Source organism: Rhamphochromis sp. 'chilingali' (genome assembly GCF_963969265.1).
Source record: "Rhamphochromis sp. 'chilingali' genome assembly, chromosome: 5".
Lineage (NCBI taxonomy): Eukaryota > Metazoa > Chordata > Actinopteri > Cichliformes > Cichlidae > Rhamphochromis > Rhamphochromis sp. 'chilingali'.
In genome coordinates this window covers 37400218-37428150 of record NC_137932.1, presented here as the reverse complement: position 1 = coordinate 37428150, position 27933 = coordinate 37400218, and the positions used below count along the sequence as shown (strand labels likewise).

General features: G+C 42.6%; 3 protein-coding genes and 1 long non-coding RNA gene across 5 annotated transcripts in view; 2 read left to right on the top strand and 2 right to left on the bottom strand.

The window, feature by feature from the left end:
• The window catches only part of abca7 (ATP-binding cassette, sub-family A (ABC1), member 7), a 29087-nt gene extending 16063 nt beyond the window's left edge, over positions 1-13024 (top strand). Inside the window, exons 26-49 of the mRNA XM_080883247.1 lie at positions 63-189; positions 294-317; positions 524-672; positions 834-958; positions 1067-1168; positions 1536-1728; positions 1942-2036; positions 5176-5208; positions 5340-5436; positions 5688-5762; positions 5890-6059; positions 6256-6433; positions 7130-7390; positions 7616-7739; positions 7815-7944; positions 8120-8246; positions 8422-8484; positions 9068-9174; positions 9269-9410; positions 9590-9724; positions 9848-9951; positions 10046-10138; positions 10480-10729; positions 10992-13024. Coding sequence (XP_080739373.1) covers positions 63-189; positions 294-317; positions 524-672; positions 834-958; positions 1067-1168; positions 1536-1728; positions 1942-2036; positions 5176-5208; positions 5340-5436; positions 5688-5762; positions 5890-6059; positions 6256-6433; positions 7130-7390; positions 7616-7739; positions 7815-7944; positions 8120-8246; positions 8422-8484; positions 9068-9174; positions 9269-9410; positions 9590-9724; positions 9848-9951; positions 10046-10138; positions 10480-10729; positions 10992-11450 — 3363 coding nt within the window. The 3' untranslated portion in view covers positions 11451-13024. The remainder of the gene's footprint in view (positions 1-62; positions 190-293; positions 318-523; positions 673-833; positions 959-1066; positions 1169-1535; positions 1729-1941; positions 2037-5175; positions 5209-5339; positions 5437-5687; positions 5763-5889; positions 6060-6255; positions 6434-7129; positions 7391-7615; positions 7740-7814; positions 7945-8119; positions 8247-8421; positions 8485-9067; positions 9175-9268; positions 9411-9589; positions 9725-9847; positions 9952-10045; positions 10139-10479; positions 10730-10991) is intronic.
• On the bottom strand, positions 1000-5145 carry LOC308397380. The gene is made up of 3 exons (XR_013971740.1): positions 4673-5145; positions 1646-1758; positions 1000-1125 (listed from the first exon to the last, which is right to left on the bottom strand). It is a non-coding gene; the product is annotated as an uncharacterized lncRNA (long non-coding RNA).
• A 350-nt stretch (positions 13025-13374) lies between the features above and the next one.
• On the bottom strand, positions 13375-16857 carry LOC308397378 (uncharacterized protein). 2 transcript variants are annotated; one of them, XM_080883249.1, is made up of 3 exons: positions 15833-16857; positions 15250-15446; positions 13375-15013 (listed from the first exon to the last, which is right to left on the bottom strand). In XM_080883249.1, exons 1-3 carry the CDS (start codon positions 16454-16456, stop codon positions 14929-14931), a joined length of 906 nt encoding a protein of 301 aa, XP_080739375.1. In that variant the 5' UTR covers positions 16457-16857; the 3' UTR covers positions 13375-14928. The 2 variants fall into 2 exon arrangements, with proteins under 2 accessions (XP_080739375.1, XP_080739374.1); XM_080883248.1 differs by having other exon boundaries at positions 13375-14226.
• A 389-nt stretch (positions 16858-17246) lies between these two features.
• r3hdm4 (R3H domain containing 4) lies at positions 17247-27168 on the top strand. Its single transcript, XM_080883250.1, has 8 exons — positions 17247-17460; positions 18593-18750; positions 19049-19170; positions 19454-19571; positions 19638-19723; positions 21362-21447; positions 21945-22000; positions 25121-27168. The coding sequence occupies exons 1-8, from the start codon at positions 17420-17422 to the stop codon at positions 25222-25224; spliced, it is 771 nt and encodes a 256-aa protein (XP_080739376.1). The 5' UTR covers positions 17247-17419; the 3' UTR covers positions 25225-27168.
• The last annotated feature ends 765 nt before the right edge of the window (positions 27169-27933 follow it).

The window sequence follows — 27933 nt, the reverse complement described above, 5'->3', positions numbered from 1 at the left end:
ACTCTTTGAAAGAGTGCCTTATTGTGCATGTACGGAGGATTTAAATTTAAAGTATTTTCCAGATCTTTCTGCGGGTGGCCGAGGAGACAGGTGTGGACACTGAAGCAGAGGTGCAGCCTGAATCACCCCACAGCCAGCAGCCGTCAGGACAGGGAACTGATGGCCATCCTCTAGATGAAGCAGATACAGGTGTGTGTGTGTGTATACGCACACAATCACACACATATCACATATCATGCACATGTAAATGTTCTGTTTCCCCTTGTGACTGTTTGTTTCCAAAATGCTGCCAGGAAGGAAAAAGCCTCATAGAAAAGGTACTCTCAGCTCGCAATTGGCTGAAAATAATTATTAGATGAGATTCATTTTTTTCAGTAGAATTTAAGTGAAATGCAAAAAAAGTAGACGTAAATTATGACATTTCAGTTTTTTTCTCTGGTTTATTTGGATGTGTCTAGGTCCAAGTATTTATCAGTTAAATGTACATTAACAGTCCAGGTTCTCACATTGTTTTTCTTGTCAGCAGAACCTCAGGAGACAGACCTGCTGAATGGCGATGGCCACGGTGGGGTGCCTGCAACTGGCTGGTGGCTGACATGGCAGCAGCTGAGAGCGCTCTTCATCAAACGCTGGCTTTACGCTCGGAGGAGCCGTCGGGGAATCTTTGCCCAGGTTAGACTATCTGTCAGCAGCTGACTAAAATATCCACCCACTTCTACCGCTATGCCTTTTTCTTTGAAATTAGCTGCTTGTCATTAGCTACATGTTGCAGAATGATAGTTATTCTGAAACATAGACGGATATCTTTAAGGACGTCTCGATTTGTGCCTCAGATCGTTCTCCCTGCTGTATTTGTGCTGATCGCCCTGCTCTTCAGCCTTATTGTTCCTCCTTTTGGGAAGTACCCTGCCCTGCAGTTGCATCCCTGGATATACGGCGAGCAGTACACCTTCTTCAGGTACCCCACATTGAGTCGTAACTGCCTACAAAAGCTCCCTCGGCATTTTGTTTCTGTTATTGAGCATATTATTGAGGAATTCTTTCATCTGTGTTTTTATATTCACAGCAACGATGATCCTGGAAACCCAGCCATGGAGAATCTGCTTGAAGCTCTCCTTGACCAGCCTGGATTTGGTACCAAGTGCATGGAAAAGGAGGACAACATGACGTAAGATCATCCCATTGAACTGGTTTCAGTGGTATTTATGGAGGCAGTAGTAAAGATAGAAGGACTTGTGGTGCTGAGACATCATGATGTTAAATACAGTGTATTAGGCACCAGAAAATATTTATTTTCCTTACACAGATATTACTGCTGTGGCTAAAATGTATGCACGTTTTCCTCAGGTTTTCAGAAAGTGTCGGTTTTAGTTTGGTTACAGAGTGGTTAGACAATATAAAACCTCCAGTGGCATTCAGCTGAAATTGCATCTCTCTATAAGTAAACATATAGATTTGAGTAAATCTGCGTACTTTTTTTAATATTTTCACTGCACATCGATGACTATGACACCAAAACTGTCTTCTCCCTGCAGGGATCCTCAGTGTGAAGCTGGGCGGGGTGGTTTATTCATGAGGCCACAGTTATCTTACTCTACCTGGGACATGTTCAGCAGAGGCAACTGGAGCAGAGACAGACCCTCACCTGAATGTCAGTGCAGCACAGAAGACGTCTACCGAATGCTCCCCGAGTGTCCTGAGGGTGCTGGAGGGCTTCCGCCTCCACAGGTCAGCGCGGGCTCAATCAGGACTGATTTACTGTAACACAGTGATCAGATCTCTGCACCATCAGAAAATATCACCAGTTAACTCATAACAGAACCAACATTATCTGAATTTTTGTCATGAAATGTTTGTTTTCGTTAAATACTGTAGACTATGTCTGTACTGTACTGGACCCCAGTGCTTTCAACTGACCCATTGCAGTTTTTTATTTTTCAGATTAAAAGGCCGACTGGAGACATCCTGCAAAATCTGACAAGTTATAACATCTCAGATTACCTGGTGAAGACCTACTCTCAAATCCTTAAGAAAAGGTACTTCATTAACTCAACACAATAAAAATATACATATAGCTATTAGGGGTGCAACGATACACAAAATTCACAGTTCGGTTCGGTTCGATACTTTGGTGTCACGGTTCGATATTTTTTTCGATACAAAAAAAAGTTCATGCCTTTTTAATTTGTCATTTATTAAAATTATAAATATATATTTTAACTCAAAAGTACAGTTTTTAAATTTAATGTTGCTGAAACAAAAGTAATTAAAAAATCTGATTGAGGAATCACTCATCTTTGGAAAAGAGAGTTTATTACAGAGAAATGGCTCTTTCCAAAATAAAAGTTATACTATACGCTTCTTCTGGGCTATATTCTCAGCAGCATATTGTAGCGGGTCAGGGCTGTTCGGGGTTCTGTTTGTACAGTTATGTTTTGTTTATGTTGCCATAGTGACGGGTGACGCCTTCTCGCTGCGACGGTGTGTCCTTCCGGGGTCAGAGGGCGCCCTGTGTGTTGTTGTTGCTGTGCGGTTGCCGCGCTGAGCAGTTAGCTAGCGGTAGTGTTCTTCTGCAGATGTCAATAAACGGCTGTGCTCCCTGGCTAGCTCACGGGAAGCAAGACCAAACGACACCTCCGTCTCCTCCTTGTCTAAGCTCGCCACATTGGTGTCAGAAGTGGGATGATGGTGGCACCCCATGTTCTGACCCGAGTGACTTTTCCCCCGCGGGTCGTGACCGGCCGGTGCGCCAAAAGAAGGCACCTGGACATTTGCAAAGTGAAAGCAAAAAACAAGCGCAAAGTCAAACGCGATTTCAATATGTCACATATTGACAGTGGCTCACCGATGCCAATGACATAACTACCCAGCTACATTTCCGAAAGAATGCAAAAGCATTGACATATATTTTTCTTCCTACAATAGCCCGACGGGCAGGGCAGAGATAGATTTTGGTAGCCCGACTGGAAAAATCGCTAGCCCCGGGACGTCGGGCTAGCGATTTTGCAAGCCCTGTGTTACAGGCATGGCCCTTTAAGGATGAAGCCTGATGGGAAATGTATTCGGGATGTGTGTTAGCGGGACTGCCTGGTGTGTGTGTGTGTGTGTGTGTGTGTGTGTGTGTGTGTGTGTGAAGAGAGAGAGCGGAGAAGGGGAAAAAGTAACGGTTAGCTACAGAAGGAAAGAAAATAAATAAAAGGAATATAATAACTCCCTCGACAGCCAGAGTTGTGTCGGCGATGCTCGCTGTGAGTAAACTGTTTCAGCCCACTGTACGCGGTGTTCGTGCCTTAGAGAAGAAATAAAGTTCGGTGAAGCAGTTTCCTACGCCTCCTTCGATCTTTTTGCTAGCGGAGTTGACCTGTATAGTAAGCTGTTGCCGGCTACGAGTCAGTTACGGAACCTTCAAGTAACTGCCAGAGGTTTCCTTACTACGGTTCGGGGCCGCGGATCTGGCGCGGTAACACCTGTATCTGATTGAGGAATCACTCATCTTTGGAAAAGAGTTTATTACAGAGAAATGGCTCTTTCCAAAATAAAAGTTATACTATACGCTTCTTCTGGGCTATATTCTCAGCAGCATATTGTAGCGGGTCAGGGCTGTTTGGGGTTCTGTTTGTACGTTATGTTTTGTTTATGTTGCCATAGTGACGGGTGACGCCCTCTCGCTGCGACGGTGTGTCCTTCCGGGGTCAGAGGGCGCCCTGTGTGTTGTTGTTGCTGTGCGGTTGCCGCGCTGAGCAGTTAGCTAGCGGCAGTGTTCTTCTGCAGATGTCAATAAACGGCTGTGCTCCCTGGCTAGCTCACGGGAAGCAAGACCAAACGACACCTCCGTTTCCTCGTTGTCTGAGCTCGCCACATTGGTGTCAGAAGTGGGATGATGGTGGCAGCCCATGTTCTGACCCGAGTGACTTTTCCCCCGCCGGTCGTGACCGGCCGGTGCGCCAAAAGAATTCACCTGGACATTTGCAGGACTTTGTGTGGGGCAATGGGGTCGTCGGGGACGACTGACCCCTTAGGTGGGGGCTATGTAGCGGGTCAGGGCTGTTCGGGGTTCTGTTTGTATAGTTATGTTTTGCTTATGTTGCCATAGTGACGGGTGACGCCTTCTCGCTGCGACGGTGTGTCCTTTCGGGGTCAGAGGGCGCTCTGTGTGTTGTTGTTGCTGTGCGGTTGCCGCGCTTAGCAGTTAGCTAGCGGCAGTGTTCTTCTGCAAATGTCAATAAACGGCTGTGCTCCCTGGCTAGGGAAGCAAGACCAAACGATACCTCAGTCTCCTCCTTGTCTGAGCTCGCCACAATATTAAACATATCAGGTCCCCATAAGGAGAATCATGTGCTAACGGCTGTCTAAATGACCCGGGTAAAGTTTGTAGCATGCATGCTTGTTGTTTTTGTCTGCTAACACTTGTCTTTGCACTAGGATGATGTCAGCGTAAATGTGCAGTCATATTCGTTGTGTTCCCACTAGTGCTGTCAGCGTTAATCTCGTTGAAATGACGATAACGCCACAACACGGCAAATCTCCGTTAACGAGCTACCCCTGCGTGGGGCTAGACGGCTAACACGTTAACGAGCTAACTGCGCGCTAACACACTAGTTCCCACCCATGTAATTGAGCATTGCGTGGCACATCCAACATACTGTTTTACTTTAGTCCATGACGCGCTTACCTTCAGGGTCATACGTCACATGAAAACCAAAATAATTCCAAACGCCAGATCTGAATGAGGGTGGGGGAGGTTCAATTTGCCATGTTGCAAGGAGAGCTTAACTTCTGTCTCGCTAGCTTGCCCTGCGCTCTTCCTTCTGATGATGCTGTCTGTGTTGAGCGCTCAGTGGATCTGCGCTCGACAGTGCAGCCTAGGCGGAGTAGTCGAACGCAGATTCACTGAGCGCTCAACACAGACAGCATCATCAGAAGGAAAGTTGATAAAATAAATTGCAAATTTTGTATTGTTCGATACATATGCGTACCGAACCGAAAGCACTGTATCGAACGGTTCAATATCAATACGAGTATCGTTGCACCCCTAATAGCTATCATTAATTTTGATCCCAATTGACCGAACACTTCACAGTATTCATAAATATCTTTATAAACTTTGACTGATTTGCATTTTTCCATCATGAATATAACTCTGTGATCGCTTCTCTCTCTCTCTGCCTTTAATAGCCTAAAAACCAAGAAGTGGGTGAATGAATTCAGGTAAGCTGTTAAATTACACTAATATACAAAATATCTGCTCTATTTAACTGTGATATTTCTTTAAATGCTTTGAACTGTTTTAAATGAACTCGGTTGAACCACCTTTGTATTATTTCTAAAATGTATCACAGATACGGAGGCTTCTCCCTCGGAGGCAGAGCTGTATCTCAAACCCAATATCTCCAAGACTCGGTCATGGCCATCAGGACTCGTTTCCGAGTCTCACAGGTACAGAGAGCCTTAAGATGAGTGCTTTAATAAGACTAATTTTTTTTTCTACCTTTACAGAGAGAAAAGCAGGGAAAATGGAAGTAAAATATTTAAAAGGGCTGGAAGTTCTACTGCTGGTGCCAGGAAAAGCTAGTCCTGACCAGAGCACCGGCTAATAACAATAAAAAGCTTCACCCACCATCCCCCACACCACATGATTCCCCATTAAAGCCGTCAACACTGAGAGTCTGCTTTTTGCTTCATCACAGAACAGTTCACTGGGAAACCTGCTGCACAGACTCCCAGAGGTCTTAGGAGGGCTGAACAGTGAAAACAATGTGAAGGTAAATGAGCGTCTTTTTATCTGTCTTTGTGTCTTCTGTTTGTTTTTCCCCAGACTTTAAAGAAAGCGATGTAGGTGATGCGTCCAGATATTTGTGTCTGCTCAAACGCTCTCTTTTCTGTGCTCAGGTGTGGTACAACAACAAAGGCTGGCACGCCATGGTGTCATTTGTCAATGTGATGAACAACGGCCTGCTGAGAGCGAGTCTGCCGCCAGGTCCTGAGAGGAGGAAGCACGGCATCACTGCCTACAATCACCCACTCAACCTCACCAAGGAGCAGCTCACTGAAGTAGCCATGTTAGTTCACTGCTGTGGAGAGTTCAAGTTCACCAGTTTGGCTCTTGTGCTCGTTGTATTAGTTCTGTTTATGTGAGGGGGAAGATTAGAGTGGATTTAAACTCTGCACTGTTGTAAAAAAATATTTTATTTTTTTTCTTTTAAAATAAAGAGGTCCACAGTCCTCTGATGTGTTTTTCTCTGCTTTCTCCTTCAGGATGACTACATCGGTGGATGTCCTGGTTTCCATCTGTGTGATCTTTGCCATGTCCTTCGTGCCGGCCAGTTTCGTCCTTTTTCTGATCGAGGAGCGAGTCAGCAAAGCTAAACACCTGCAGTTTGTCAGCGGGGTCAAACCGATTCTCTACTGGCTGGCCAACTTTACCTGGGACATGGTCAGTACAGCTCGAGATAGAAGAAGTTAACTGTCCTCACTCAGACAGATTTGTATGCATCAGTGTAAGTCAGGAAGTTTCATCAATCCATTTACTACTGTAAAGGGTACTGTCACTGTAAAGACCATTACACACAGCATTGAGCAATAATGAGCTGGTCCTGATGTTTCTGAACAAGACAAGGAAGAAACTGAGATTTCACGGTTTGATCCAGGAGTTGCAGCTGTATCACGGTGCTTTCGCACACATTTCAGGATGTCGGTGGGACAGTTTGAGCTCTCGTTGGCTTCCACATCTGAGGAAGCAGAGACATAAGTTCAGAGACCTGATTGACCTGGAGAAGCGTCTAGCTGTGTGTCTGAAGTAAAATAGTATTATTTTACTGTTTGTGGATCCAATACATGTTTTGAGCTACGAGCGCTCTTGTTGCCAAATGCAGTGGTCAGATTGATCAATGCTGTTTATTCAGACCCAAAGAAATCAGAAAATTCAAGCTCAGTATGAAAAAATAAATGTCCAGGGAAATTACTGAGCATGAATAGTTGCATTGAGAATCGTCCCAGAAACATTTTTAACACGAAATATTTGTACAGATTTTACATGTCAGGTGTGTAAAGGCCTTTAGACTATCATCACATACTTGACTAGATAAAAATCCAGGCTCAGGATAGTTTTCCCTTTTTTCTTTGTTTCCAGTTAAACTACACCATTCCTGCTATCATGGTGGTGCTGATTTTCATCAGTTTCCAGCAGCAGTCATACGTTTCTGAGACCAACCTGCCTGCTCTTATCCTGCTCCTCCTGTTCTACGGGTGGTCCATAACCCCTCTTATGTACCCAGCATCCTTTGTGTTCACTGTCCCAAGCACAGCTTATGTATTTTTGACCTCCATCAACCTCTTCATTGGAATCAACGGCAGCATCGCCACCTTCGTCCTGGAGCTGTTTGTAGATGAGGTAAATTTTACGCAGGCGTGAAGTTCAATTACTTCTTCACCTGTGTTCTAGGAATAAGTAAGGCATAAATATATGTAAATAACAGTAACTATGCTTTAACCCTCTTGTTTTACATTTTCTTAACTAAGGAAATGTTCCTTAAAATATTTCTCTGCAGTAGAAACATAATTTTGTTTAATGCACCTTTAACTAATACATCATATGTGAATGATTTTGTCTTTCCAGTATCTGAACGAGGTGAACAGAATCCTGAAGAAGGTGTTTTTAATCTTCCCTCATTTTTGTTTGGGACGAGGACTTATCGACATGGCCAAAAACCAGGCCATGGTGGATGCGTTCAAAAGACTGGGTACATACTAGTCAGCCTCAAAAGAGTTATTTGCTCTTACAAAGACTAAATATAGATGTAATGTCTCTCCTCCAGGTACCAAACCAAGCCTGGACCCCCTTCAGTGGGACTTTGTAGGAAAGAACCTTTTTGCAATGGCAGTAGAAGGTGTCGTCTTCTTCATCTTTACCATACTCCTTCAGTACAAATTCTTCATCCGCTACAGGTAAAATAAATAAATAAATAAATCTATTTTTAACGTTCTCTGCACTCGTTTCTCAGGTTGTTTCCCTTTTCCTTCCTCTTATTGCTGCCGTGCAAGTGTGTCAGTTTAATGGATAGAAATTCTAAAATCAAATAAAAGTGGGATCTGTGAGTTGGTTGCTTGTGTGTTTGTTCAGGCCTTGGTGGACTAAGCCTGAGTTGCCTCCTCTTGGTCCAGAGGATGAGGATGTTGCGAGAGAGCGAGAGAGGGTCAAAAGTGGGAAAGCACACTCAGACATCCTCACCATGATCGACCTGAGCAAGGTACAACGTGCAGGAAATGTAAACGCTGAACTTGTTTAGGTCACTAATTAACTCTACTGCAGCTAAATGTTTCTCATTCGAGAGACTCTCACTGATGAGCTGTCCTCCTCCTACACTGACACAGAGTGGTGAATTTCAGCTTAAAAGTGTAACAAATAAGCTTCTTGTTGTTCAGGTTTATAAAGCCGGCAGAAAGCCAGCCGTAGACCGTCTTTGCCTCGGGATTCCTCGCAGCGAGGTGAGGGATCTGCGCACCAGTGATTGTGAAGACACACACACACACCCACCCCCTTTGGCTGTCAGCTCTGTGTTCTTTATCCATGTAGTTACAGCCACATTATCACAGGGACTGTTTTATGATATTGTAAATGCAACTTGAGGTACTGCTTTTCACCACTGTAACTGCTATTTATACTTTCACATGTAGTCAGAATCAGAAAGGGTTTTATTGCCAAATGTTGAGCAGATTTACAACATTAGGAAATTGCTGCGGTGCTTCAGTGCAAACAAACCGTCATAAATTACGCTTAAATAGACATGAAAATAAAAATAAGAATAAGAATTAAAAGTGCTAAGTAGATAGATATATACATGATATATACATGAGTGCAGGTGGTGATCAGTGCCAAACATGGAATGATGCAGTGAACAGTGTAGTGCTGCAGTATCTAAAAATACCATCGTTACTAGCAATGGACCTACTTTTTCTATAGTTGCTTCTGCTAGTAAAAGCTTCTGTTATCTTATGACTTAATAACTGAGCTGTGTGTATATAAATAGAGATGTTTGTAGCATACTGCTCTTATGTCTCTGCCGTCCAGTGTTTTGGGCTGCTTGGGGTCAACGGAGCTGGGAAGACGTCAACATTTCGGATGCTAACTGGAGATACACCTGTCACTCATGGAGAGGCTTTCCTCAGCCAGCACAGGTACAAAGCGTGTCTGCTGCAGTGACTTCAGCCCCTACAGAACTACTATTGTACCAAACCACAGATATTGCATCAGCTATTTCTCTGCTCTCAGTGTGCTGACAGAAATGGAGCGGGTCCACCAGCTGATGGGTTACTGCCCACAGTTCGATGCCATCAGCGACCTGCTCACAGGTCGGGAACATCTGGAGCTGTACGCCCGCCTGCGGGGGGTGCCAGAGGAGTTCGTCTCTAAGGTGGTGTAAAATTCCCAAGCTAAAGTTTTATGAAGGAAGATATGCTGAAGAGTTGGTGTTTTTATTTAGCTAAATATGTGGCCATTGTAAAAATCTAGGTTTTGTCATCTTTAAATGTTATTTCAAGAGGTGAAGTATCAAGTTTGGCTACAGTCAGCAGTTTCTCTGCTGTTCTCTAGGTGGCACAGTGGGGTGTGAAGAAGCTGGGGCTTACTCAGTATGCCGATCAGGAGGCTGGAGGCTACAGCGGGGGCAACAAGAGGAAGCTCTCCACAGCCATCTCCCTCATCGGGTCTCCACCTGTCATATTCCTGGTGATGATTCAGCTTAATAGAAAAGATGATGCGGTTATTATTGAATGACCTTCATCCTTAAAATATTCCTAACTTATATCTCACTCCGTATCTCCTCTATGCTCCCCCACCACCTTTTGTCAGGATGAGCCTACCACTGGCATGGACCCAAAAGCCAAAAGATTTTTGTGGAACTGCATTCTCAGTGTCACCAAAGAGGGAAGAGCTGTAGTGCTAACCTCACACAGGTACCAGTCAGTTCAGCTTTAATTCATTCCCGATGGAGTTTTGTATTGTAAAGGCAAAATATTTACTGCCGTCTCTAAATGTTTGTATTGTCAGCATGGAGGAGTGCGAGGCACTTTGCACCAGGATGGCCATCATGGTCAACGGCAGGTTTCGGTGTCTTGGGTCTGTGCAGCACCTGAAGAACAGGTAAGCAAACGCTAGTGCTGTGCGATACAGCAAATATAGGCATACGATCCGATACCAGCTAAACAATATCCACTTACCTCTACGAGCCGCTGCACTTCTCCCCGATTTAATGTCTGGTGTGTTGTCTACATTAGACAGGCTGAAAGTGCATCCTGTAGTGTTTTGCATTTCACCCCCAGTTCTGACTTAATACTGAAAAAAAAAAAAAAAAAGTACTGAAAATAGCCTTGACCCTTTCAAAACAGAATGTGAACAAATTCGTGAAGAGGTCAGGATCAGAGAAGTTTATCTTCTCATGTAACAGTCGTGAATCACGTGCTTCGTTCCTTCCCGTCTTTCAGGTTTGGTGATGGATACACCATCATCCTTCGTTTGGCAGACACCAAATCGGACCCCGACTCGTGTCCCGTCAGCACCTACATGAAGGAGTGTTTTCCTAGTATTGAGCTGAAGGAGCGGCACCAGAATGTGCTGCAGTACCAGCTACCTTCGCACGCCTGCTGCCTCGCTCGAGTCTTCGACGTGCTGGCAAACAACTACGAGGAGCTGGGCATCGTTGATTTCTCCATTTCACAGACCACGCTGGACCAGGTGAGGGCTGTGATGAAGGTTTAAAAACCTCTTTAGTTTTGGAAAATGACTATTTCTGCAAAATGGGTGGTGTAAGTCTCATGGCCTATGATCCCATGTAAGTGGAGCCAAGTGATTCTTTCTTAGTGATTTTCTCCACATGTGGCGCTGCGATACCCGATCTGCCAAATCCCACTTTAAAGCTTGGTCATAATTAAACAAGACTTGGGTCAGTAAAGAAAGAATAAGTCTCAGTGATACTAAAGCCCCTTACCTTTTGTAGGTGTTTGTCAACTTTGCCAAGGATCAGACTGATGACGACTGCCTCACAGATGTGGTCGTCAGTAACGGGACAGCACAGCCAAACGCACCCGAGCACAGAGTTAATCCTCCCGTCAATAAACCACAACCACCAATCGTTCCTCCTCAACCAAGCAAAAGTCCACACCTGCCTGGGAAATCATCTGACAGCAAGTCAAAGGCGGGTAAGCCGAAAAAAGAAAAATCTAGCAAAGGCAAATCTGGCTCTGTGGCAATGCGCGCACTACCACATCCAGAGGAAATGGCCCGGGAGGTGGCTACGGTGAGCCGCAGGGCCAGCACTGAATCAGACGGCAGTAACAGCGGTCTTCAGGGAGAATCAGGCAAATCTCGTGGGTCGAAACGCAGAGCAGAGAGTTCCAGCAAAGATCCCTCGGTTCTCTTTATAGTCGGCGGCAACTCAGAGGAGAGCACGCTATGAAGCGGACTGGCACTAAACGAGCGGACCAAAGACAAACAAAAGCTTCATCTTCCCCTCTGTATGTCATTTGAATGCTGCAAAGTCTTCACAGGGACATGAAAAAATGAGCACTTTAAAGTCCATCAGTAAGAAAACGCCAGTGGACAAGTGGACTGAAATGTTACTGTCTGAGAAAAACAGAGTAGAAGCTTTAAAAGAAACAACCGAAGGTCCTTTGTGGTAATGACTTCGGTGCCTTGCTCAGCTCTTTCATCTGTAACTCTTTACCCTCCACAGCGAGTAAAATAAGTACAGAAAGCATCAGTTTTCTGAGTAAATATATTTCTAAAGGTGCTGCTGAAATCCTCACCAGATGACAGTAAAACTATACCATATCAAACAATAGATGTCCACAAATTATGTTTTGTGTTATAATGAGAAATTACACAGGGAAAAAGTGCTGAACACAGTTACTGAAATTGATTTAATACTTTGTTTAAAAAAAAGGATGCATATAGGCCATCATGGATGAGTGCATCCACATTGTACCTGCTGATTTCAGGTCTTCTTGCAGATCTTGGAGAACTCTTCTGATCATCCTTTTCGCTCCTCTGTCTGGAGTCTTGCAAAGAGCCACTGGTTGTGACTGGTTTGTGGTGAAATTATGTCCTTTCCACTTCACGATTATGGCCCCAACAGTGCTCACTGGAACCATCAGTAGTTTAAAAATTCTTCTGTAACAATCCCATCAGTATGTTTAGCAACAACAAGCATGTGAAGGTCTTGACAGATCTCATTGGTTTTACCCATCATGAGATGTTTCTTGTATGACAGCTTGGTAATGAGACACATTTTATAGGCCATCAGTTAGAACTGAACCAGCTGATATTCATTTGCACTAAGTGGCAAATTACTAATGACTGATTTCAGCTGATGTCATGACTTTTGCCTTTTGCATCTACTTTTTCCCTGTGTCATTTCTCATTATTACACTTAATTTATTATTAACTTGATTTATTATCATCTGTGGTTTGATTTATTTGCATGTGTGGATTGGATGGGTTGTTACTGACATCTGGTGAGGATTTCATGCCGATAGCACCTTTAGAAATAGATTTACTTCAAAAATTGGCGACACGTTCAGAACTTATTTTACCAGCTGTATATGGGTTGATTAGTCTTACACTGTGTTTTCTCTTTCTGTGTCAGTGTCATCACTCCTCATTGGTTTATTTGTCCTGAATGAATGTTATGCAGGGGTCGCTGCTAAACCAGTGAGCAGTGTAGCTCAGGATTCAGTCATTAGACCTATTACAACCTCATCTTTGTTTTACAAAAAGCATTCTTTCAGTCTGAATACTGAAATATTCAGACTGTATGTTTTATGTTAATTCTCAAGGTGGTTTTATAGGTTAGAGGGCATTTGAGTGGCGGGTTGTTTCAGGACTATACAGTATCTCTTTTGAGGAGAGAATTTACCTCTTATTGTTTTGTAAAAAACAACTTTATTATATCTTTTATCTGAATGTTTTTTTATTTATCCAAATTTTTATTATGCAGACTAATCTTATTATTTATGAATTGGGGGGGGGGGGGGGGGGGGTTCTTAACTTTGCTTGCTTTTCCTTAAAAGAGCTGGAAACCTCGTGATAAATGAGATACACGGGTGTCACTGTAGACGTTAAATTCATGTCAAACATGCCAAAAATTCCACGTTCAATCAAAGAAGTAATATTTAACAAAACAGAGCAATCAGTGAGACAAAAACATTGCCTTCAGTCAACAACTGTTTTTATTCTGAACTATGTGTTTGTTTCTTTCTAACAAACGACACACTGGCTGCTGAATGTTACCGTACTGTAATGGCATTTTATATTTATTTATATATATATATATATATATATATATATATATATATATATATATATATATATATATATATATATATATATATATATGCATGAGACAAACCTGACGTATCAGAAGGATTTCATTCCAAAATGCAACCTGTTTTTAACAATGTGGGGCAGCTGGATGGGTGAGTGATTAGCACACGTGCACTACATGGATAAAAGTAGTGGAGCAGCCAAGGAAACCAAAGCCATGTTTGGAGTTTGACCTTCTGTCATTCTCAAACACTTCCTCCACTTATAGCTGATTGTGGGATATCTATGAGAGAAGAAATGTCACAAACTGCGGCTGTGGCGTCCTGTTACTGCACCAAGCTCAATTTCAGTGAGCTCTCTCCAACAGCACATTCTTTCGGGAATCTTTGTAAAGACAGACGGCATGCTAGCTGCTTTAATTCAACAGTACAGACTTACTCCCAATACTTTTGTCCATGTAGTGTAACCTTAAAGGCTTCTACAGCTGCGTGCTGTAATTTCCCAGCTCCCTCTCTTATATTTCCTGTCTAACTCTGGAAAAAAGGCAGAAAATGTTTAATAAAAGATCAACAATTATACTAAAATGCCCTGAAATACTGCAGAACTGAAACTGTAAGCTGGATGTCTCATTTTGGAATGAATATGCTGTTCTACTTGAATATCAGCTGTAAGATGTACGTTATTTCCTTGAAGTATGGTAGCTTAAAAGAATGTCTGGTGTTCTGAAAAAATTAAAAATATCTGCAAGTTATGTGTGGTTGTTGAGTCACTGCGGCGTCTGAGCAGTCAGGTGGTTTGGCTGCACCATCCTGAGGAAGATGAGAGGCGCTTTGGGTGCAGGATGAAGTGGAGGAAGGCTCATCTGTCTGTTTACCCTGCAGGCACCAGGTGATCTGTCTTTTCCAGCTCGTCTGTTTTAAAGGAGAAAAAAATGTAGAATCAAATTTTACCGTTTATCTGGTGTAGATATTTATGTGTACACACACGAAACCTGCATAAAACTTGCTCTTGTGATAATATTTGTTCAGTTCAGCTTGGAGTATTAACACTAAATTTAACTAACTGACATGATTTTATGTGTCACTGACTGTCAACAGCTCCTGTGGATTACGTACTACTGAAGTCAATAAAAAAAATAATTTTCTTAAAGAAATAATCGACACAAATAAATATCAGCATTTAGAAGACATCATACTTCTTGGGGTAAATAAAGTATATTTAAAAAAAATTAAGGGAATGCTCGATCATCACAGTGTGACACAGAATCAGTTAAACTTCAGGGATACCAGTGTGTCCAGTTAGGAAGCAGAAACCACTGTGAATCCTCCTGGTTTGGTACAAATGAAAGCAACTCCATGAGGATGCCGTGACCTCCTGATGTCCTTCAGCGGGACCTGAAGGAACATCATCCAGCAGTCCCGGGTTTACAGTGGGTCAGTAATGGCCTGAGCAGGCATATCGTTGATGAAGGCCAGTCAAGCTGCAGGGTGCTAGACTGTGAGAACAGGACATCAGGGCCCCGTGGACTGCATTTCTGGCAGTTTGATGAAAAATCTGCCCGTGAACAGCCCACTGGAGGTCATTCTGTGGGGCTGTGGCAGTGCTGTCCCACTTCAGACAATAGTCTGCCCTTCTACTGCCCTGTCCAGCTCTCCTTGTGCGAAGGCCCATCTCCTGGTATTTCCTTCAGTCTTGAAACTGTATTGAGAGAGACAGCAAAACCTCTGACCACATCTTGAAGGAGTTTGACTACATGTGTAGGTACTGTCTCATGCTACCACTAGTGACAAGGACATGAAATTATAAAGTAGAGGAAAAACTAGAGAAAATCCCCTACAAACACATCCCCTTATTGTCTTATTGTTGCTGCTATCTAACTGGACAGACTGCTGTCCCTGAAGATTAATGGAAACTGTAACATCCATCAAACGTACACGCTGCCCCGCTTCCCATCCTGCTGCCCGACACTGCTCTGATCTGTAAAGGCCACGAGGAGCTGATCAGTCCGGTCTTGTCTCCATAGTCCTTCCTCGGCCCCTCTCCTCTTCTTCCTCAGTCTGTATGTGACAGTTTGCAGCAGTGCATTCAGGCTGGACAAGGTGATGTCAGGAAGCTGAACCTCAGCCAATCTCTGCACAGAAAAGAACAAACTCAAAATATGGGACAATCTCTGAAGCTGTGGGGCGGGAGGGACAAAGGATAAAAATGCTGTGCAGTCCCATATAAAGACAGGCATATGCTCATGCTAAATAAGCCCTGACTGGAAGCCTACATTTCCCACAATCCAATCTTTAAGCTGCCAACTTCTTTTAGACATTGTCCCAGCTTGCTACATGCTGCGTTTCTTTTCTGATGCTCAACATCTACTATTTCTACAGGCTCTGAGGTGCTCCCCCTCAACCCTTCACCTGTGCTAAATCAGTAGACTGCCTCTTTAATGTTTAATACACTTCCATCAAGGACAGGAACCACTATGTTCAGAAAATGTCCCAGTGAATGGATCTGAAACTAACTCACACTCTTGGAGAACAGGGGATTGTCTATCCAGGGCCTGATGTCTGAAGCCTGCGCTGTAACTGCTCCACTGCCTCCAAAGCCTTCTGCTCCAAGCTTTGCAGAGCTGGTTGTTGCTTGTTGATGCACAGTGATGGCAGGCAGAGGAGTGAGACAGCCTGAGCTCTGATCAAATGGTTTTGGTTCGCTTATAGGCGGCGGCAGAAATGGAGAAGTCAGTGAGAGTCTTGCTTTGGTTGTTCTCTCTGAGGTTAATCCTGACTGGAGGTCAATTGCGTTTTGTTTCTGTTCCACTAGTTTGCTGACAGATGGGTCTCTGCTGCTGGTTTCTGTTTCCTGTCGACTCATGGAGGTGTTGCTTTCTTCTTTCTCGTCTTCCTCCTCCTGCTCAGTCTCCTTAGCCAAGGTTAAAACCGGCATTAAGTTGACACAAAGCCTCATTATGTTCCCTGATATCTCACATGTAGTCCCGTCCTTATCTGTGGTGGACCTGCTGTCCGATGTGATCTTCTTTATCCTCTTCTTTGACTTCACTGTGCTCATCCTGGGAAATTGCTTCTTTGCTTCTATATTTAGTGGGAAACCTGGTTCTAGTTTTACTATCACTGTGTTGTTCTCTTTCCCCATCTCACTTAATAAATATACATAAAAACACCTTTGACCACTTCCTATGAAATTATTCAGACATATCCCACAAAACTTTATTGCATAAAAAACTTCCCTCTCTGATCTGTCAGGCTGAACTCCTCTCTCTCCAGCAGCAGTGGGAAATACTGAGAACAATTGGAGGTCTCTGTGGCTGGCCCATTAAATCTGCTGTTATGGTAACGAGCACACAAACTGCTGTCACCTGAACTTTAAGAAGAAAGAAACCAAAGTCAAAGCAGGAATAATGCCTGAGCTCAAAGCTCTCCAACATGGAGGGTTTTACAGATGATGGAGGCGCTTACAGAAATTATGACAGGAATTCTTGTTTGCTGAGGTGGAGCAAAGATCGTCTATGAGAAAGATGCAAAACGACCCACTAAGGAGACGTTTAAAAACAACAACAACATCAAACCATTTTCTTAGAAATAAATCTGAAAGCTTTTTTTCAGCTGCTTTCAAATGTCTTTGTTAAGAATCATATGCACTTAAAATTATAACCTTTAGGTTAAAGTGAATGCTTCAGTTTTAAACAGATACTCACTGGACAATGATAAATTTTGCTTATTTCTACACTCTATTGCTTCAACGAATGTTTTAGTAATAGTCAAAAATAAAATGTTTCCAAACAAATTCATGGTCCATGTTTTATCATTCATCCTGAAGTCTTGTGTTATGAAGGATTTGTCCTCCAAATGTATTGTATTCATTTATAGTCATGTGAGACTACAAACTATGGACGGAGTGAGTGCTCTCTGTGTTTTCCTCTCTTTGTTTGTGGAAAAGACAACAGCCTACTGTCAAGCTAGCAGTCAGCAGCTAGCTGCTCACCTGATAATCTGTCCGGTTTTTATATTTCTTGTGTCAACTGTATTGATTTACTTTGTTCTCGATCTGTAAAGATACAGACAGTGGGATCTTTCCGCCTATTTTTTCTGGAATAAGATGGTCGTTTTGACAAATAGCAATGAAGAACAGGATTATATGTGAGTAAAAAAAACAAAAATACGAGTCTGTTTCGTTAGCTGGCTGGCTAGTTATTAGCCGGTAAAATAAGTCATATTAACATAAATAGCTAGGTTTATTTTCAGGAGTCGTTGCTTGTATTAGTTGTATTGCAACGTTTCCTGCACATAAAAATTTCAATACACTCTGTAGTTGGTTTTGGTTATTTAAGAGTTAAAGGGCAATTTTAACACTTGTCCTTGTGAGCCTTTTAGCACCTAACTAGCCTTCCTGTAGCGGAGTCTAAAGGTGAGAGGCGGTTCTAATGTTCAAAATCCTGTTTTAAGCCAGAAATCGCAACACCGACCATAATAACTAATACGCGTTTTTAAGGTTGCATTGAAACATGTTTCGTTAGGTCTTACTTATTAAACTAAGGTTTGGATGCCAGAGGGAGAGAATGGGCGAACCTAAATAGTCCAGGCACAGATTACATCATATTATGTTGCTAATAACCTGCAGAGCTCAGGCTAAAAATGGCATCAGCATGTTGACAACTGAGCTCACAGGAAGAAGCTCCAGCAGAGGCGGTCCACACAGACACCCACTGACCTACATCTGAAGCTGCTGTGGGATGCTCTGCTCTGTTCTGACCCAGTTACACAGAGAAACCAGAGGAGGGAAAAATCTGCAGCTTTCATGGGTGTATTTTCAGTTTTAGTAGGATAAATGTCATCTATATGCTTTCATCTTAGTTATTCCTCAGATAAGGTGATTACATGGCCATCCATGTAAATATGCGTATTTCAATAGATTTTTACTACAGCTGTTATTACATGTCGTTTCAGGGTGAAATTATTATTGTGCACCTGTACCAGGTGTTGTGCAGGAAAGGCTGTAACACAATAAATAAGTAAATAGTCAGTTATATGTGTTTATCCTGCTAAGGGCTTCTGTGAACCGGGCCTGTTACAGGGTACACCTTGCTTTTACTTTCACATCTGAGCATTTGAATAGGTTTAAATAAAGCAGCTTGAGGAACAAGTAAGCTGACTTGATTCCCTTGAAATTCCAACAACTCAATCAGATTTTGAGATTGGAAGCTGGAAATTCTTCTGAAAGATATATCAACTCAAACTCACTAAACTGATCCACTGTGCTCTGTTTTTCCAGCCTGGTAGAGGAGCGTAAATGCACCTCATTGCCTAGCTCTCCTGCCAAGCGAGTGTCACCCACCAAAAAGAAACAGTTCTATATCAACCAAGCCATCCGCAACTCTGACCTCACACCCAGGGCCAAAGGCAAGAAGAGCCTCCGCCGACAGGAGAACAGTAAGCTCTCATTTTACGTAAATTAAAAGAACGGCGTCAGAGACTGCAGGCTGAGCAATGCTGGGAAAGCATTGAAAGGATTACTTTGGGGAAGAGTCTCTGTGTGCAAGTTCAAAATGTTTTATAGGATGTATTTGAGGCTCCCGAGGCTGCTGGGCAACATTTTTACAAAGAATTCTGACGTTAGTGGCTTCAATACCTTAGAGGATGAGAAAAACGTTTACATTAGTTATAAAGTCATAAACCTGTCATTGCTTTGCTCATTTATCTCTCTCTAATCTTCTCCTTTGAAAATTAGCACGCTACCTTGCTAATCTCCTTGAGAAAGATGAGTGCTCCAAAGACGATCTGGAGGTTTGCAGCAACCCAGCCATCCCATCCATCTTCTATGAAGTCTGCACCAATGGAAACTATGTAGAGGTACACAAATTAGTGGCATTTGTTGCAAAAGTGCGAACGGCTTAAGAAAAGATTTATAATTTCACCGTGTCATGTTCTCAAATTTTATGTACTGTGTGCGCAAATATTTACCTGAGAGGTCCCACAGGAAACTGCCGCTCAAAAACCGTGTTTGTGTGTCCAAAGAAATGTAAACTGTGTGGTTTGGCTTGTGCGAGGTCTCACAGGGCACAGGGTTTTGAAGACCACCTAGAAAGATCAGGAACGCTGTCTAATGTCATTTCTTGTCTTGTTGTTGTTTTAGCCGTGGAACGACTTCATGAATTGCTCTGGTGAGGAGCAGGAGAGGCTGCTCTCTCTGTTGGAGCTGGAGGAGGCCAAGAAGAAAAACACCAACCAGCTCCTCAAAGACCAGAGGAATGGTAAGTCTCACCCTTTGAGCCTTTAAAGTGAAGCTGTTTGTCTGACTTTGTCGTCTCTCTCTGCAGTAAATCCTGCCTTCACTGCTCAGGACTGCTTCCAGAGAATTGATCGCAGGTTGCGAGCAACTCTGAGGCGGAAACAAATCCCCATGGTGAGTGTCTTCTCTGCTTCAAATCTCTCACTGTTTGGTCAGTGATTGCATCACTCATGTATTTGAAGTCGTTGTCTTTATAGTAAGTAGGGGTGGGCGGTATAAACGGTATATTAATTTGGCCAACGGTAGAGATTTTGACTATACCGCTCTACCGCGATAGCACATTTTGTTGGTGTCAACAAGCTGCGCCTGTTTTGGTCAGTAAGCACAACCAGAATTCATACATATGGCACACTGTCGATTTTTGAGAAAATTAAAGGATTTTAAGTGTGCCCTATAGTGTGTAAAATACGTTATACAGAAGAAAATAATATATCGTGATATATATCATTACCGCACATGCTTCAAATTATACCGTGATATGGATTTTTAGGCCATATCGCCCAGCCCCAATCCGGTTGTTCAGTGATGACGCAACGAATCCTACTTCCGGGCCTAAAGTAGTCTGCGTTTAATATGGCTTTTGTGTTGTTAACATGTTTAATGTTTTGTATTTTCTTCTATTTAATCTCAAAAAGCTCCTAAAACAGTCAGTGATCACTGTTGACCTCCCTCGGCTTTTATTACCGCTAATTATTTATTTAAGCTCAGTTTTTAAAACCTTAGGATGTAACTACAGCCCAGCCCATGCAGCAGTATATGAATGACTAACCTCGTATTGTGGATGGATTATCTCAGTTGTTCTCCTGGCTGAAGTTTGGTCCTTTTACAGCATCCTGCCATGCGATTACATTTGTTCCTGACCACCGAGAAAACTCACGTTAACTTTTATCGAGTGGAAAAAAAGTTAGCTTGTTTATATTATGCTAACATAGCTGTGTCGCTAGCGGTCACGTAGCACATCATTATATACCAGCTAGCCAAACTTCAGTAACCCTACAAACGTCACTGCTGTTTAGTTTTCTGTCTTCATTTATGCTGGAAGTGATAACAGAGCTGTACGTTTTAATTTGTTTCCAAAACCCCGCAGTCAGGACATGCTATATTGTATTTAGATAGAAGCTAGCGAGCTAACTCCCTGCTAACTTCTACCTCCGTTAAATGTCATAAATTCCATTTTCATGGATGCCTGGATGTTAAACTCAATTGTTACACCTGGTAGAGCAGAACGCTGATCATTTTATTAAAGATGAAAGACTTTAGACAGTTTTTCAACTCTCAGTAATGCCATAGTAATCGTTTGATATATGGACCTGCAGCGGAGATTAGACCCAGACACGGCTAGTGATGTCAGACTGAACAACCGGATAGTAAGTTCAACTCATGTTAGTTTTATGTAGAGCCAGTTATCTCTTAACCACCACTGGCAGGTCCTCTTAATAGACCCATCTGCTTGTGGCTTCGTGCTGCAAGAGTTATTTCCTCATTGATTAATCTTCCTATTTTTTTATGTTTTATATAATGTTTGAAATTTGTGAAAAAGAGGATGTTCATTAGCCTTCTGTTGTATGAATGTGCCCAATGAAACACTGAAGAAAATCAGAAATTATAAGATACTCCTAATCATTATCAGGGACAAAGATGATGCGCAGGGACATGAGAGCAGGACTCCCTGAGATCGCCTGCTGAAGTTTAGTATTTTTCCCAAACACAAACTATGAATTTTGTGAGATCTGTGGTTTCTGCTTCTCTCAGGGAACGCTGGAAGTTCTGGAGGAAAACCTTCTGAGCTTCTTCAACGCTCAACCTCACTCAGTTTACACAATCAACCTCAGCAGCAGGTAGAAATCCTCTTCTTTCAGTTGGTGTGTCTGTGCTTCTTCAAAAGCTTTTCATTCACTTTAGTCTTTAATTGGTTAGACTTTGATAATGGACAGTGGAATTACACCTGTGGGAAGTGGTCTGGAGAGCTCAGTGGAATGTCATTTGTCAAGTAAAATCTGAGCAAATTACGACCTAGTGATCCTCAGTGCATTGCTTTGGCACCTCATTAATGTGTTAATTAATCTCATCTCAACAATGCTGCTGTTTGGATTGTTCTGACAAACATGCAGGTTGAAAACATGCAGGTAAACCTGCTGTATTAGATTGCATCAAGTCTTTATCGTCTGTCACCATAGCGACAGGAACAGGAGAAAATAGCTTACAGCCGGTGGTGAATACACAGTCTCCCTTTGTCGAGATGTGCGGGGAAATTTGTACACTACACAAACGTAGTCAGTTTGAATCAAGTGGGTTAATAACTGTCACATTTCTGTTGTTTGTGTTCGTCAATCAGCTTTGAGAGGCTGCTGCTTCACGCCATCTGCCAGTATATGGACCTCGTCTCTGCAAGTGAGTGGCAATAATGCATAATGGCTCAGTCACACTAGGGTAAAGTTAGGATGGTAGATTGCCAACATGTTGCAGTCTGAGTCTGTCTGTGTCGATGAGCACAACTCTTCTGTGGCGTGTCTCTTTGCAGTAAAGGTTCGACTCAGCCGATTAGTTATTTCAGCTCGTTATATTACTGTGTAAAGGGAAGGTCGCTGAGCGCCTGTGTCAACCTATGAGCTTCTCATTCACTCATTTTATTTCTGTCTGATTGCAACAAAGCAAACAGTATTTATATATATATTTATTAGGGGTGCAACGATACTCGTATCGATATTGAACCGTTCGATACAGTGCTTTCGGTTCGGTACGCATATGTATCGAACAATACAAAATTTGTAATTTATTTTATCAACTTTCCTTCTGACGATGCTGTCTGTGTTGAGCGCTCAGTGAATCTGCGCTCGACTGCTCCGCCTAGGCTGCACTGTCGAGCGCAGATCCACTGAGTGCTCAACACAGACAGCATCGTCAGAAGGAAGAGCGCAGGGCAAGCTAGCGAGACAGAAGTTAAGCTCTCCTTGCAACATAGCAAATTGAACCTCCCCCACCCTTATTCAGATCTGGCGTTTGGAATTATTTTGGTTTTCATGTGAGGTATGACCCTGAAGGTAAGCGCGTCATGGACTAAAGTAAAACAGTATGTTGGATGTGCCACGCAATGCTCAATTACATGGGTGGGAGCTAGTGTGTTAGCGCAGTTAGCTCGTTAACGTGTTGGCCGTCTAGCCCCAGGCACGGGGCGATCAGGGGTAGCTCGTTAACGGAGATTTGCCGTGTTGTGGCAACGAGATTAACGCTGACAGCACTAGTGGGAACACAACGAATATGACTGCGCGTTTACGCCGACATCATCCTAGTGCAAAGACAAGTGGAAGCAGACAAAAACAACAAGCATGCATGCTACAAACTTTACCCGGGTCATTTAGACAGCCGTTAGCACATGATTCTCCTTATGGGGACCTGATATGTTTAATATTGTGGCGAGCTCAGACAAGGTGGAGACGGAGGTGTCGTTTAGTCTTGCTTCCCGTGAGCTAGCCAGGGAGCACAGCCGTTTATTGACATCTGCAGAAGCACACTGCCGCTAGCTAACTGCTCAGCGCGGCAACCGCACAGCAACAACAACACACAGGGCGCCCTCTGACCCCGAAAGGACACACCGTCGCAGCGAGAGGGCATCACCCGTCACTATGGCAACATAAACAAAACATAACTGTACAAACAGAACCCCGAACAGCCCTGACCCGCTACAATATGCTGCTGAGAATATAGCCCAGAAAAAGCGGATAGTATAGCTTTTATTTTGGAAAGAGCCATTTCTCTGTAATAAACTCTCTTTTCCAAAGATGAGTGATTCCTCAATCAGATACAGGGCTTGCAAAATCGCTAGCCCGACGTGCCGGGGCTAGCGATTTTTCCAGTCAGGCTACCAAAATCTATCTCTGCCCTGCCCATCGGGCTATTGTAGGAAGGAAAAATATATGTCAATGCTTTTGCATTCTTTCGGAAATGTAGCTGGGTAATTAGGTCATTGGCATCGGTGAGCCACTGTCAATATGTGACATATTGAAGTCGCGTTTGAATTTGCGCTTGTTTTTTGCTTTCACTTTGCAATCGCGCGAACTGTGTATAGAGAGTGACAGCACTGATTGGTGAGTGATGATAATTTGCGCACCAATTCCTCTGACATCGTCTTATCAATCGTTAGCTTACTATGCAAACATGACAAGTGAAATCTCCCGCAGCTTAAACATGTGAGAGGTTGATCGCGCAGAGAATCGCTGACCGTTATGTGTGTGTGTGTGTGTGTGTGTGTGTGTGTGTGTGTGTGTGTGTGTGTGTGTGTGTGTGTGTGTGTGTGTGTGTGTGTGTGTGTGTGTAAAAGCAGGATGATATATATTTTAGTTCTGCTGAGCCAAATAAGACAGGTCAGGGTGAAGAAGTGACAGCCAAAGAAAAGCTTACCACAAAATGGAAAAGTTATGACAAATCAGACTATAAGGCGAAAAGTAAGTGCAGCTTTATGGTTTCATGGACAAAATAATTTCTGTGGCTGCAATATGACGAGCTATATAACCGGGGCTGCACATAAGTGGTCCGCTGGTGCGCATTCGCTGTCAAAATAAAAAAAAAACGCGCACAAGATATGAAGTTGCAACGCGTGTTTACATACATAAGATTTTCTGGAGGAGGACAGACATTTGTTTAGAACTCTTACAGATGTCGAAGAAGCTCCTTTAAGCAATTACTTTGCAATTACTTTGATGTGTTTAAATATATATATATATATATATATATATATACACACACACACACACGTGTATATACGTACGTGTGTGTGTGTGTGTGTGTACACACACACGTACGTATATATATATATATATATACATATATATATATATATATATATATATATATATATATATATACACACACAAAAGAAATAAATGAAAAATGTAAACATCTATGTTTAGTGAACTTTGCAGTGTTGCTCTGTGGTGCAGCTACGACACCGTAGCAAAGTTTACACACTATGTCTACTTGATCCACGTCTGACTCCACGAACCCATAATGTTTCCACACCACTGAAGTTGTTTTTTTTTTACCTCTCTTTTCAACCAACAGCAGTCACTCTCCTCTCCAAATAACTTCTGCTTAGCTTTCCGAGCTTCCCTCGGGTCCTCTTAATTGTTGTGACGCGTGTTCGAAATGCAGAGAGGTGCGCTCGATTTGCCACACGGAGCAGCGCGAGAGTAAAGCACGAGGGAGGTGCTAATAATCGGCTCAGTCATTTTTAATGATCATTGAAAGCCCAGATCGTAATCGAGATTAAAATTCGATTAATTGAGCAGCCCTAATGCAATGTATTTTTTACAAAAAAACCCCCCAAAACTTACTGGCATGTATCATCTTTTCATCTCATTAAAATTGGAAGATTTTGAGTTGTTATCATTATAAATGCTTCTGTCTTTACATAATCGTACTTATCCAATCCTGGCTGCGCCTGCTAAGCCAGTTTAGTTTGTTTCAATCACATCACAGTGATCAAAATCTATTTCTCGCTTGTTGGGCCTCCAGGCAGCGACTACAATGGCTTACGTCAGACTGAAGTGGTGAACAAGCAAGAAGAGTTCCTGCCTCCTGGACTCCTGCTGTCTGCCTACCTGGAGCAGATGAGTTGAGGACAGGACCACGCCCGTTTCTGGTTCTTCCTGCTGCAGACAGGAGCTCTGAAATGTAGATATGATGTGCAGTCTTCACACGTTGTTTGTAATAACCACCCAGCTCAAATGTCCGCTTCTCTTTCTCTCTGTCAATTTTCCATAAACTAGATCCAAAAACGCAACAGAATCGATCACTGGAGCGTTAGCTAGGTTAGTTCGTGCTTAAAGTTGAATGTTAAACTGTTGGTTGGGTAATATGTAGTGAGTATACAGCTCAGCAAAGCAGGGTCTGAACACAAAGTCGCATCTGAGGCTTACAAACTGATACCTGTTTGAGGTTGGTAACTTGACCTCTCCTGTCACACCGTTACATTTTCTACCCCACGGTGTGTGTACAAGCAGCACAGGAAATCCAGCTGCTGAATTTTACTAACAGTGGACTTAACACTTGACAAAACAGGCACAGTAAATTACAGCAGTAAGTCCTGAAATAGAAAGCATACTGTGTAAGGTCTGTGAGTAGTCTGCAGCGCTGTGTGTGTGAAGGTTTTAGGACCGTTCTTAAATGAAATGCATCACCGCCTGAAACAGTAGCCTGCATGAATTTTAATCTCTTTATTACTCACAAGAAAGAACACCTCTTTCATTGCTACTTGCAAATTATAGTTACTCTCTTTCTATTGTGTGTATTATTTAGAGGCAGATTGAGGCTTTGAGGTGGGTCTGAGAAACCCTTACAGTTCAATCAGAGGCATCTTTTGTGACAGCTGAGTAGCGGCTTTATGAGTTCTGCTTCCAGTGCATGTGTGTGCCATGTGGGCATTAGGTTCAGTTTTCTGCATGTGCAGCAGATCGAGCATAGATGCTGACAGACTGCTGCTGTCACTGCACACTGTCAGTGTTATGTCAGTAATAGCCAACATTTAGGATAAGAAACTATATTATTCTATGTTTTGGTGCATCAACGTACAGAGTGCTCTCTCGGTTTACATGAACACACAGCTTTTAACTGCTAACACAGATTCAATGTATACTGTACCTACAGTAAATGGGGGATAAAACCTGCTGAGCTTTGACTCTCAGGTATGTTAAATCTCAGTATTTGCATCCCTGGAAAATACTTCTGCCTTATGAACACAGTTTCTATGTTTTCTCTGTACAATTTTCTACTTTGTACTGTACTTGGGTTTTGGAAACGTGTATCCAGGTTATTTAAGGAAAAAGAGACTTTATTTCTGTTTTCTTTTTATAATGACGGCAGCAGAGTAACAAAACTTGACCTGTTGGTGCATTTTGTCAACAACCAAAGTGTGCGTGTGAAAATCCAACTTCTCAGGCTTTTGACTTGTCACTCTGAATGTCATGTAGTGCTCATTTCTGTGTACTGTGTAGAGCCCAGCCTGTTTTTGAATAATGTTCACCTCGGGGCCATGTCAAATTTTCCATTACATGTACACATAATTGTGCCAATCATGTTACATTTAATTGACTTGTGCCAACATTTGAATTGAAAATGCCCAAAAAGTTTGAGAGCTTTATACAATAAACTGAAAAATCTTTGTGTATGTGTGCATATTTATAAGTATCGCTGCAACTATTAAATGATTTAAGTTTTTTTTTTCCATTTTCTCATTTTATTATCGTCAGAATGCTGAAAACAAAATCTGTGTGAGTGCTTTAAATAAATGGAAGTTAAAGTGTTCATTCACATTTGTAATATTGACTTAAAATCAGACCTAGTTTTATTCTTGAGATTGTTCTCCTTCTGCTGACCTAACAGCACAGGTATACGCGAAGGCTAACAGCTCTTCTCCAGCATCATTGCTCCAGTTCAACAACCAAATCTGTGTGAGATCAATATCCTTTTTTATCCATGTTTAAACTGAAATATCATCGTGCAACATTATGCCTTTGGACCACTTTTCTAAGGGTAATCATCATAGTATAAAAGTTTTATGTATGTGTTCCTTAATTCCTTCTGGATGAGAAGAGCAATCTTGATGAAACTTTGTATAAAGCAAATTAAATATGTAAATCACATATTAAAAGATTTTATACAAATATATATTTGTACATTTAACAGGTCAGCTGTTCTCCACCACCCCTTTTTCAATCCTGGCCTCTCTAAGAGTTCTCCCTGCACTGACATGAGTAGCACAGGGGGACAAAACCTTGTGGTCTCTCAGCAGCCTTCAAGTTGCAAAAGAGAAAGAACGCAGAAAATCAGTTGCAGTTCCCAAAACTCGGAAGAATTTTCTCAACAAGAATACGTCAACGCATCAGCCAACCCATCCTCCTCTAAAGATGATCTTGAAATATCTAAAGAGACCCTTTTGGGAGATCACTACGAGGTTGAGGGTTTCCTTGGAGAAGGGCGCTTTGGTATTGTAACCAAATGTCGCAATACAAAAACCAACGAAGTTGTTGCTATTAAAGTCAACAAGAGAAACAATGAAATTCTGCAACAGGCAAAAATGGAAATTTTCATCCTGGCGCAGCTACGAGGCTTGGATGCTGATAGATGCAACATTGTTCAATGGAACGACTTTTTTGTTGAAGGTCACCGCATCTGCTTAAATTTTGAACTCCTCGATCAAAGCCTGTGGCAGTACATGCGGGACCGGGGGAACCGGGTTCTCCCAATAGGAGAAATCAGGACAATGTTATTTTGGCTCGCAAATGCTCTGTTCCACCTGGGTTCTTTGGGAATAGTGCATGCTGACCTCA

Excerpts from the sequence above, each read along its gene's own strand:
- LOC308397378 (XM_080883248.1), bottom strand. The coding sequence starts at position 16,456 with ATGGGGAAAGAGAACAACACAGTGATAGTAAAACTAGAACCAGGTTTC. Across the intron at positions 15,447-15,832 it reads ATCCCCTGTTCTCCAAGAGT|AGATTGGCTGAGGTTCAGCT; the intron begins GTGAGTTAGTTT and ends TTTTCTGTGCAG. Across the intron at positions 14,227-15,249 it reads GATGGGAAGCGGGGCAGCGT|ACGAGCTGGAAAAGACAGAT; the intron begins GTACGTTTGATG and ends CCTTTAAAACAG.
- r3hdm4 (XM_080883250.1), top strand. The coding sequence starts at position 17,420 with ATGGTCGTTTTGACAAATAGCAATGAAGAACAGGATTATAT. Across the intron at positions 19,171-19,453 it reads CCAATGGAAACTATGTAGAG|CCGTGGAACGACTTCATGAA; the intron begins GTACACAAATTA and ends TTGTTGTTTTAG. Across the intron at positions 19,572-19,637 it reads CCTCAAAGACCAGAGGAATG|TAAATCCTGCCTTCACTGCT; the intron begins GTAAGTCTCACC and ends CTCTCTCTGCAG.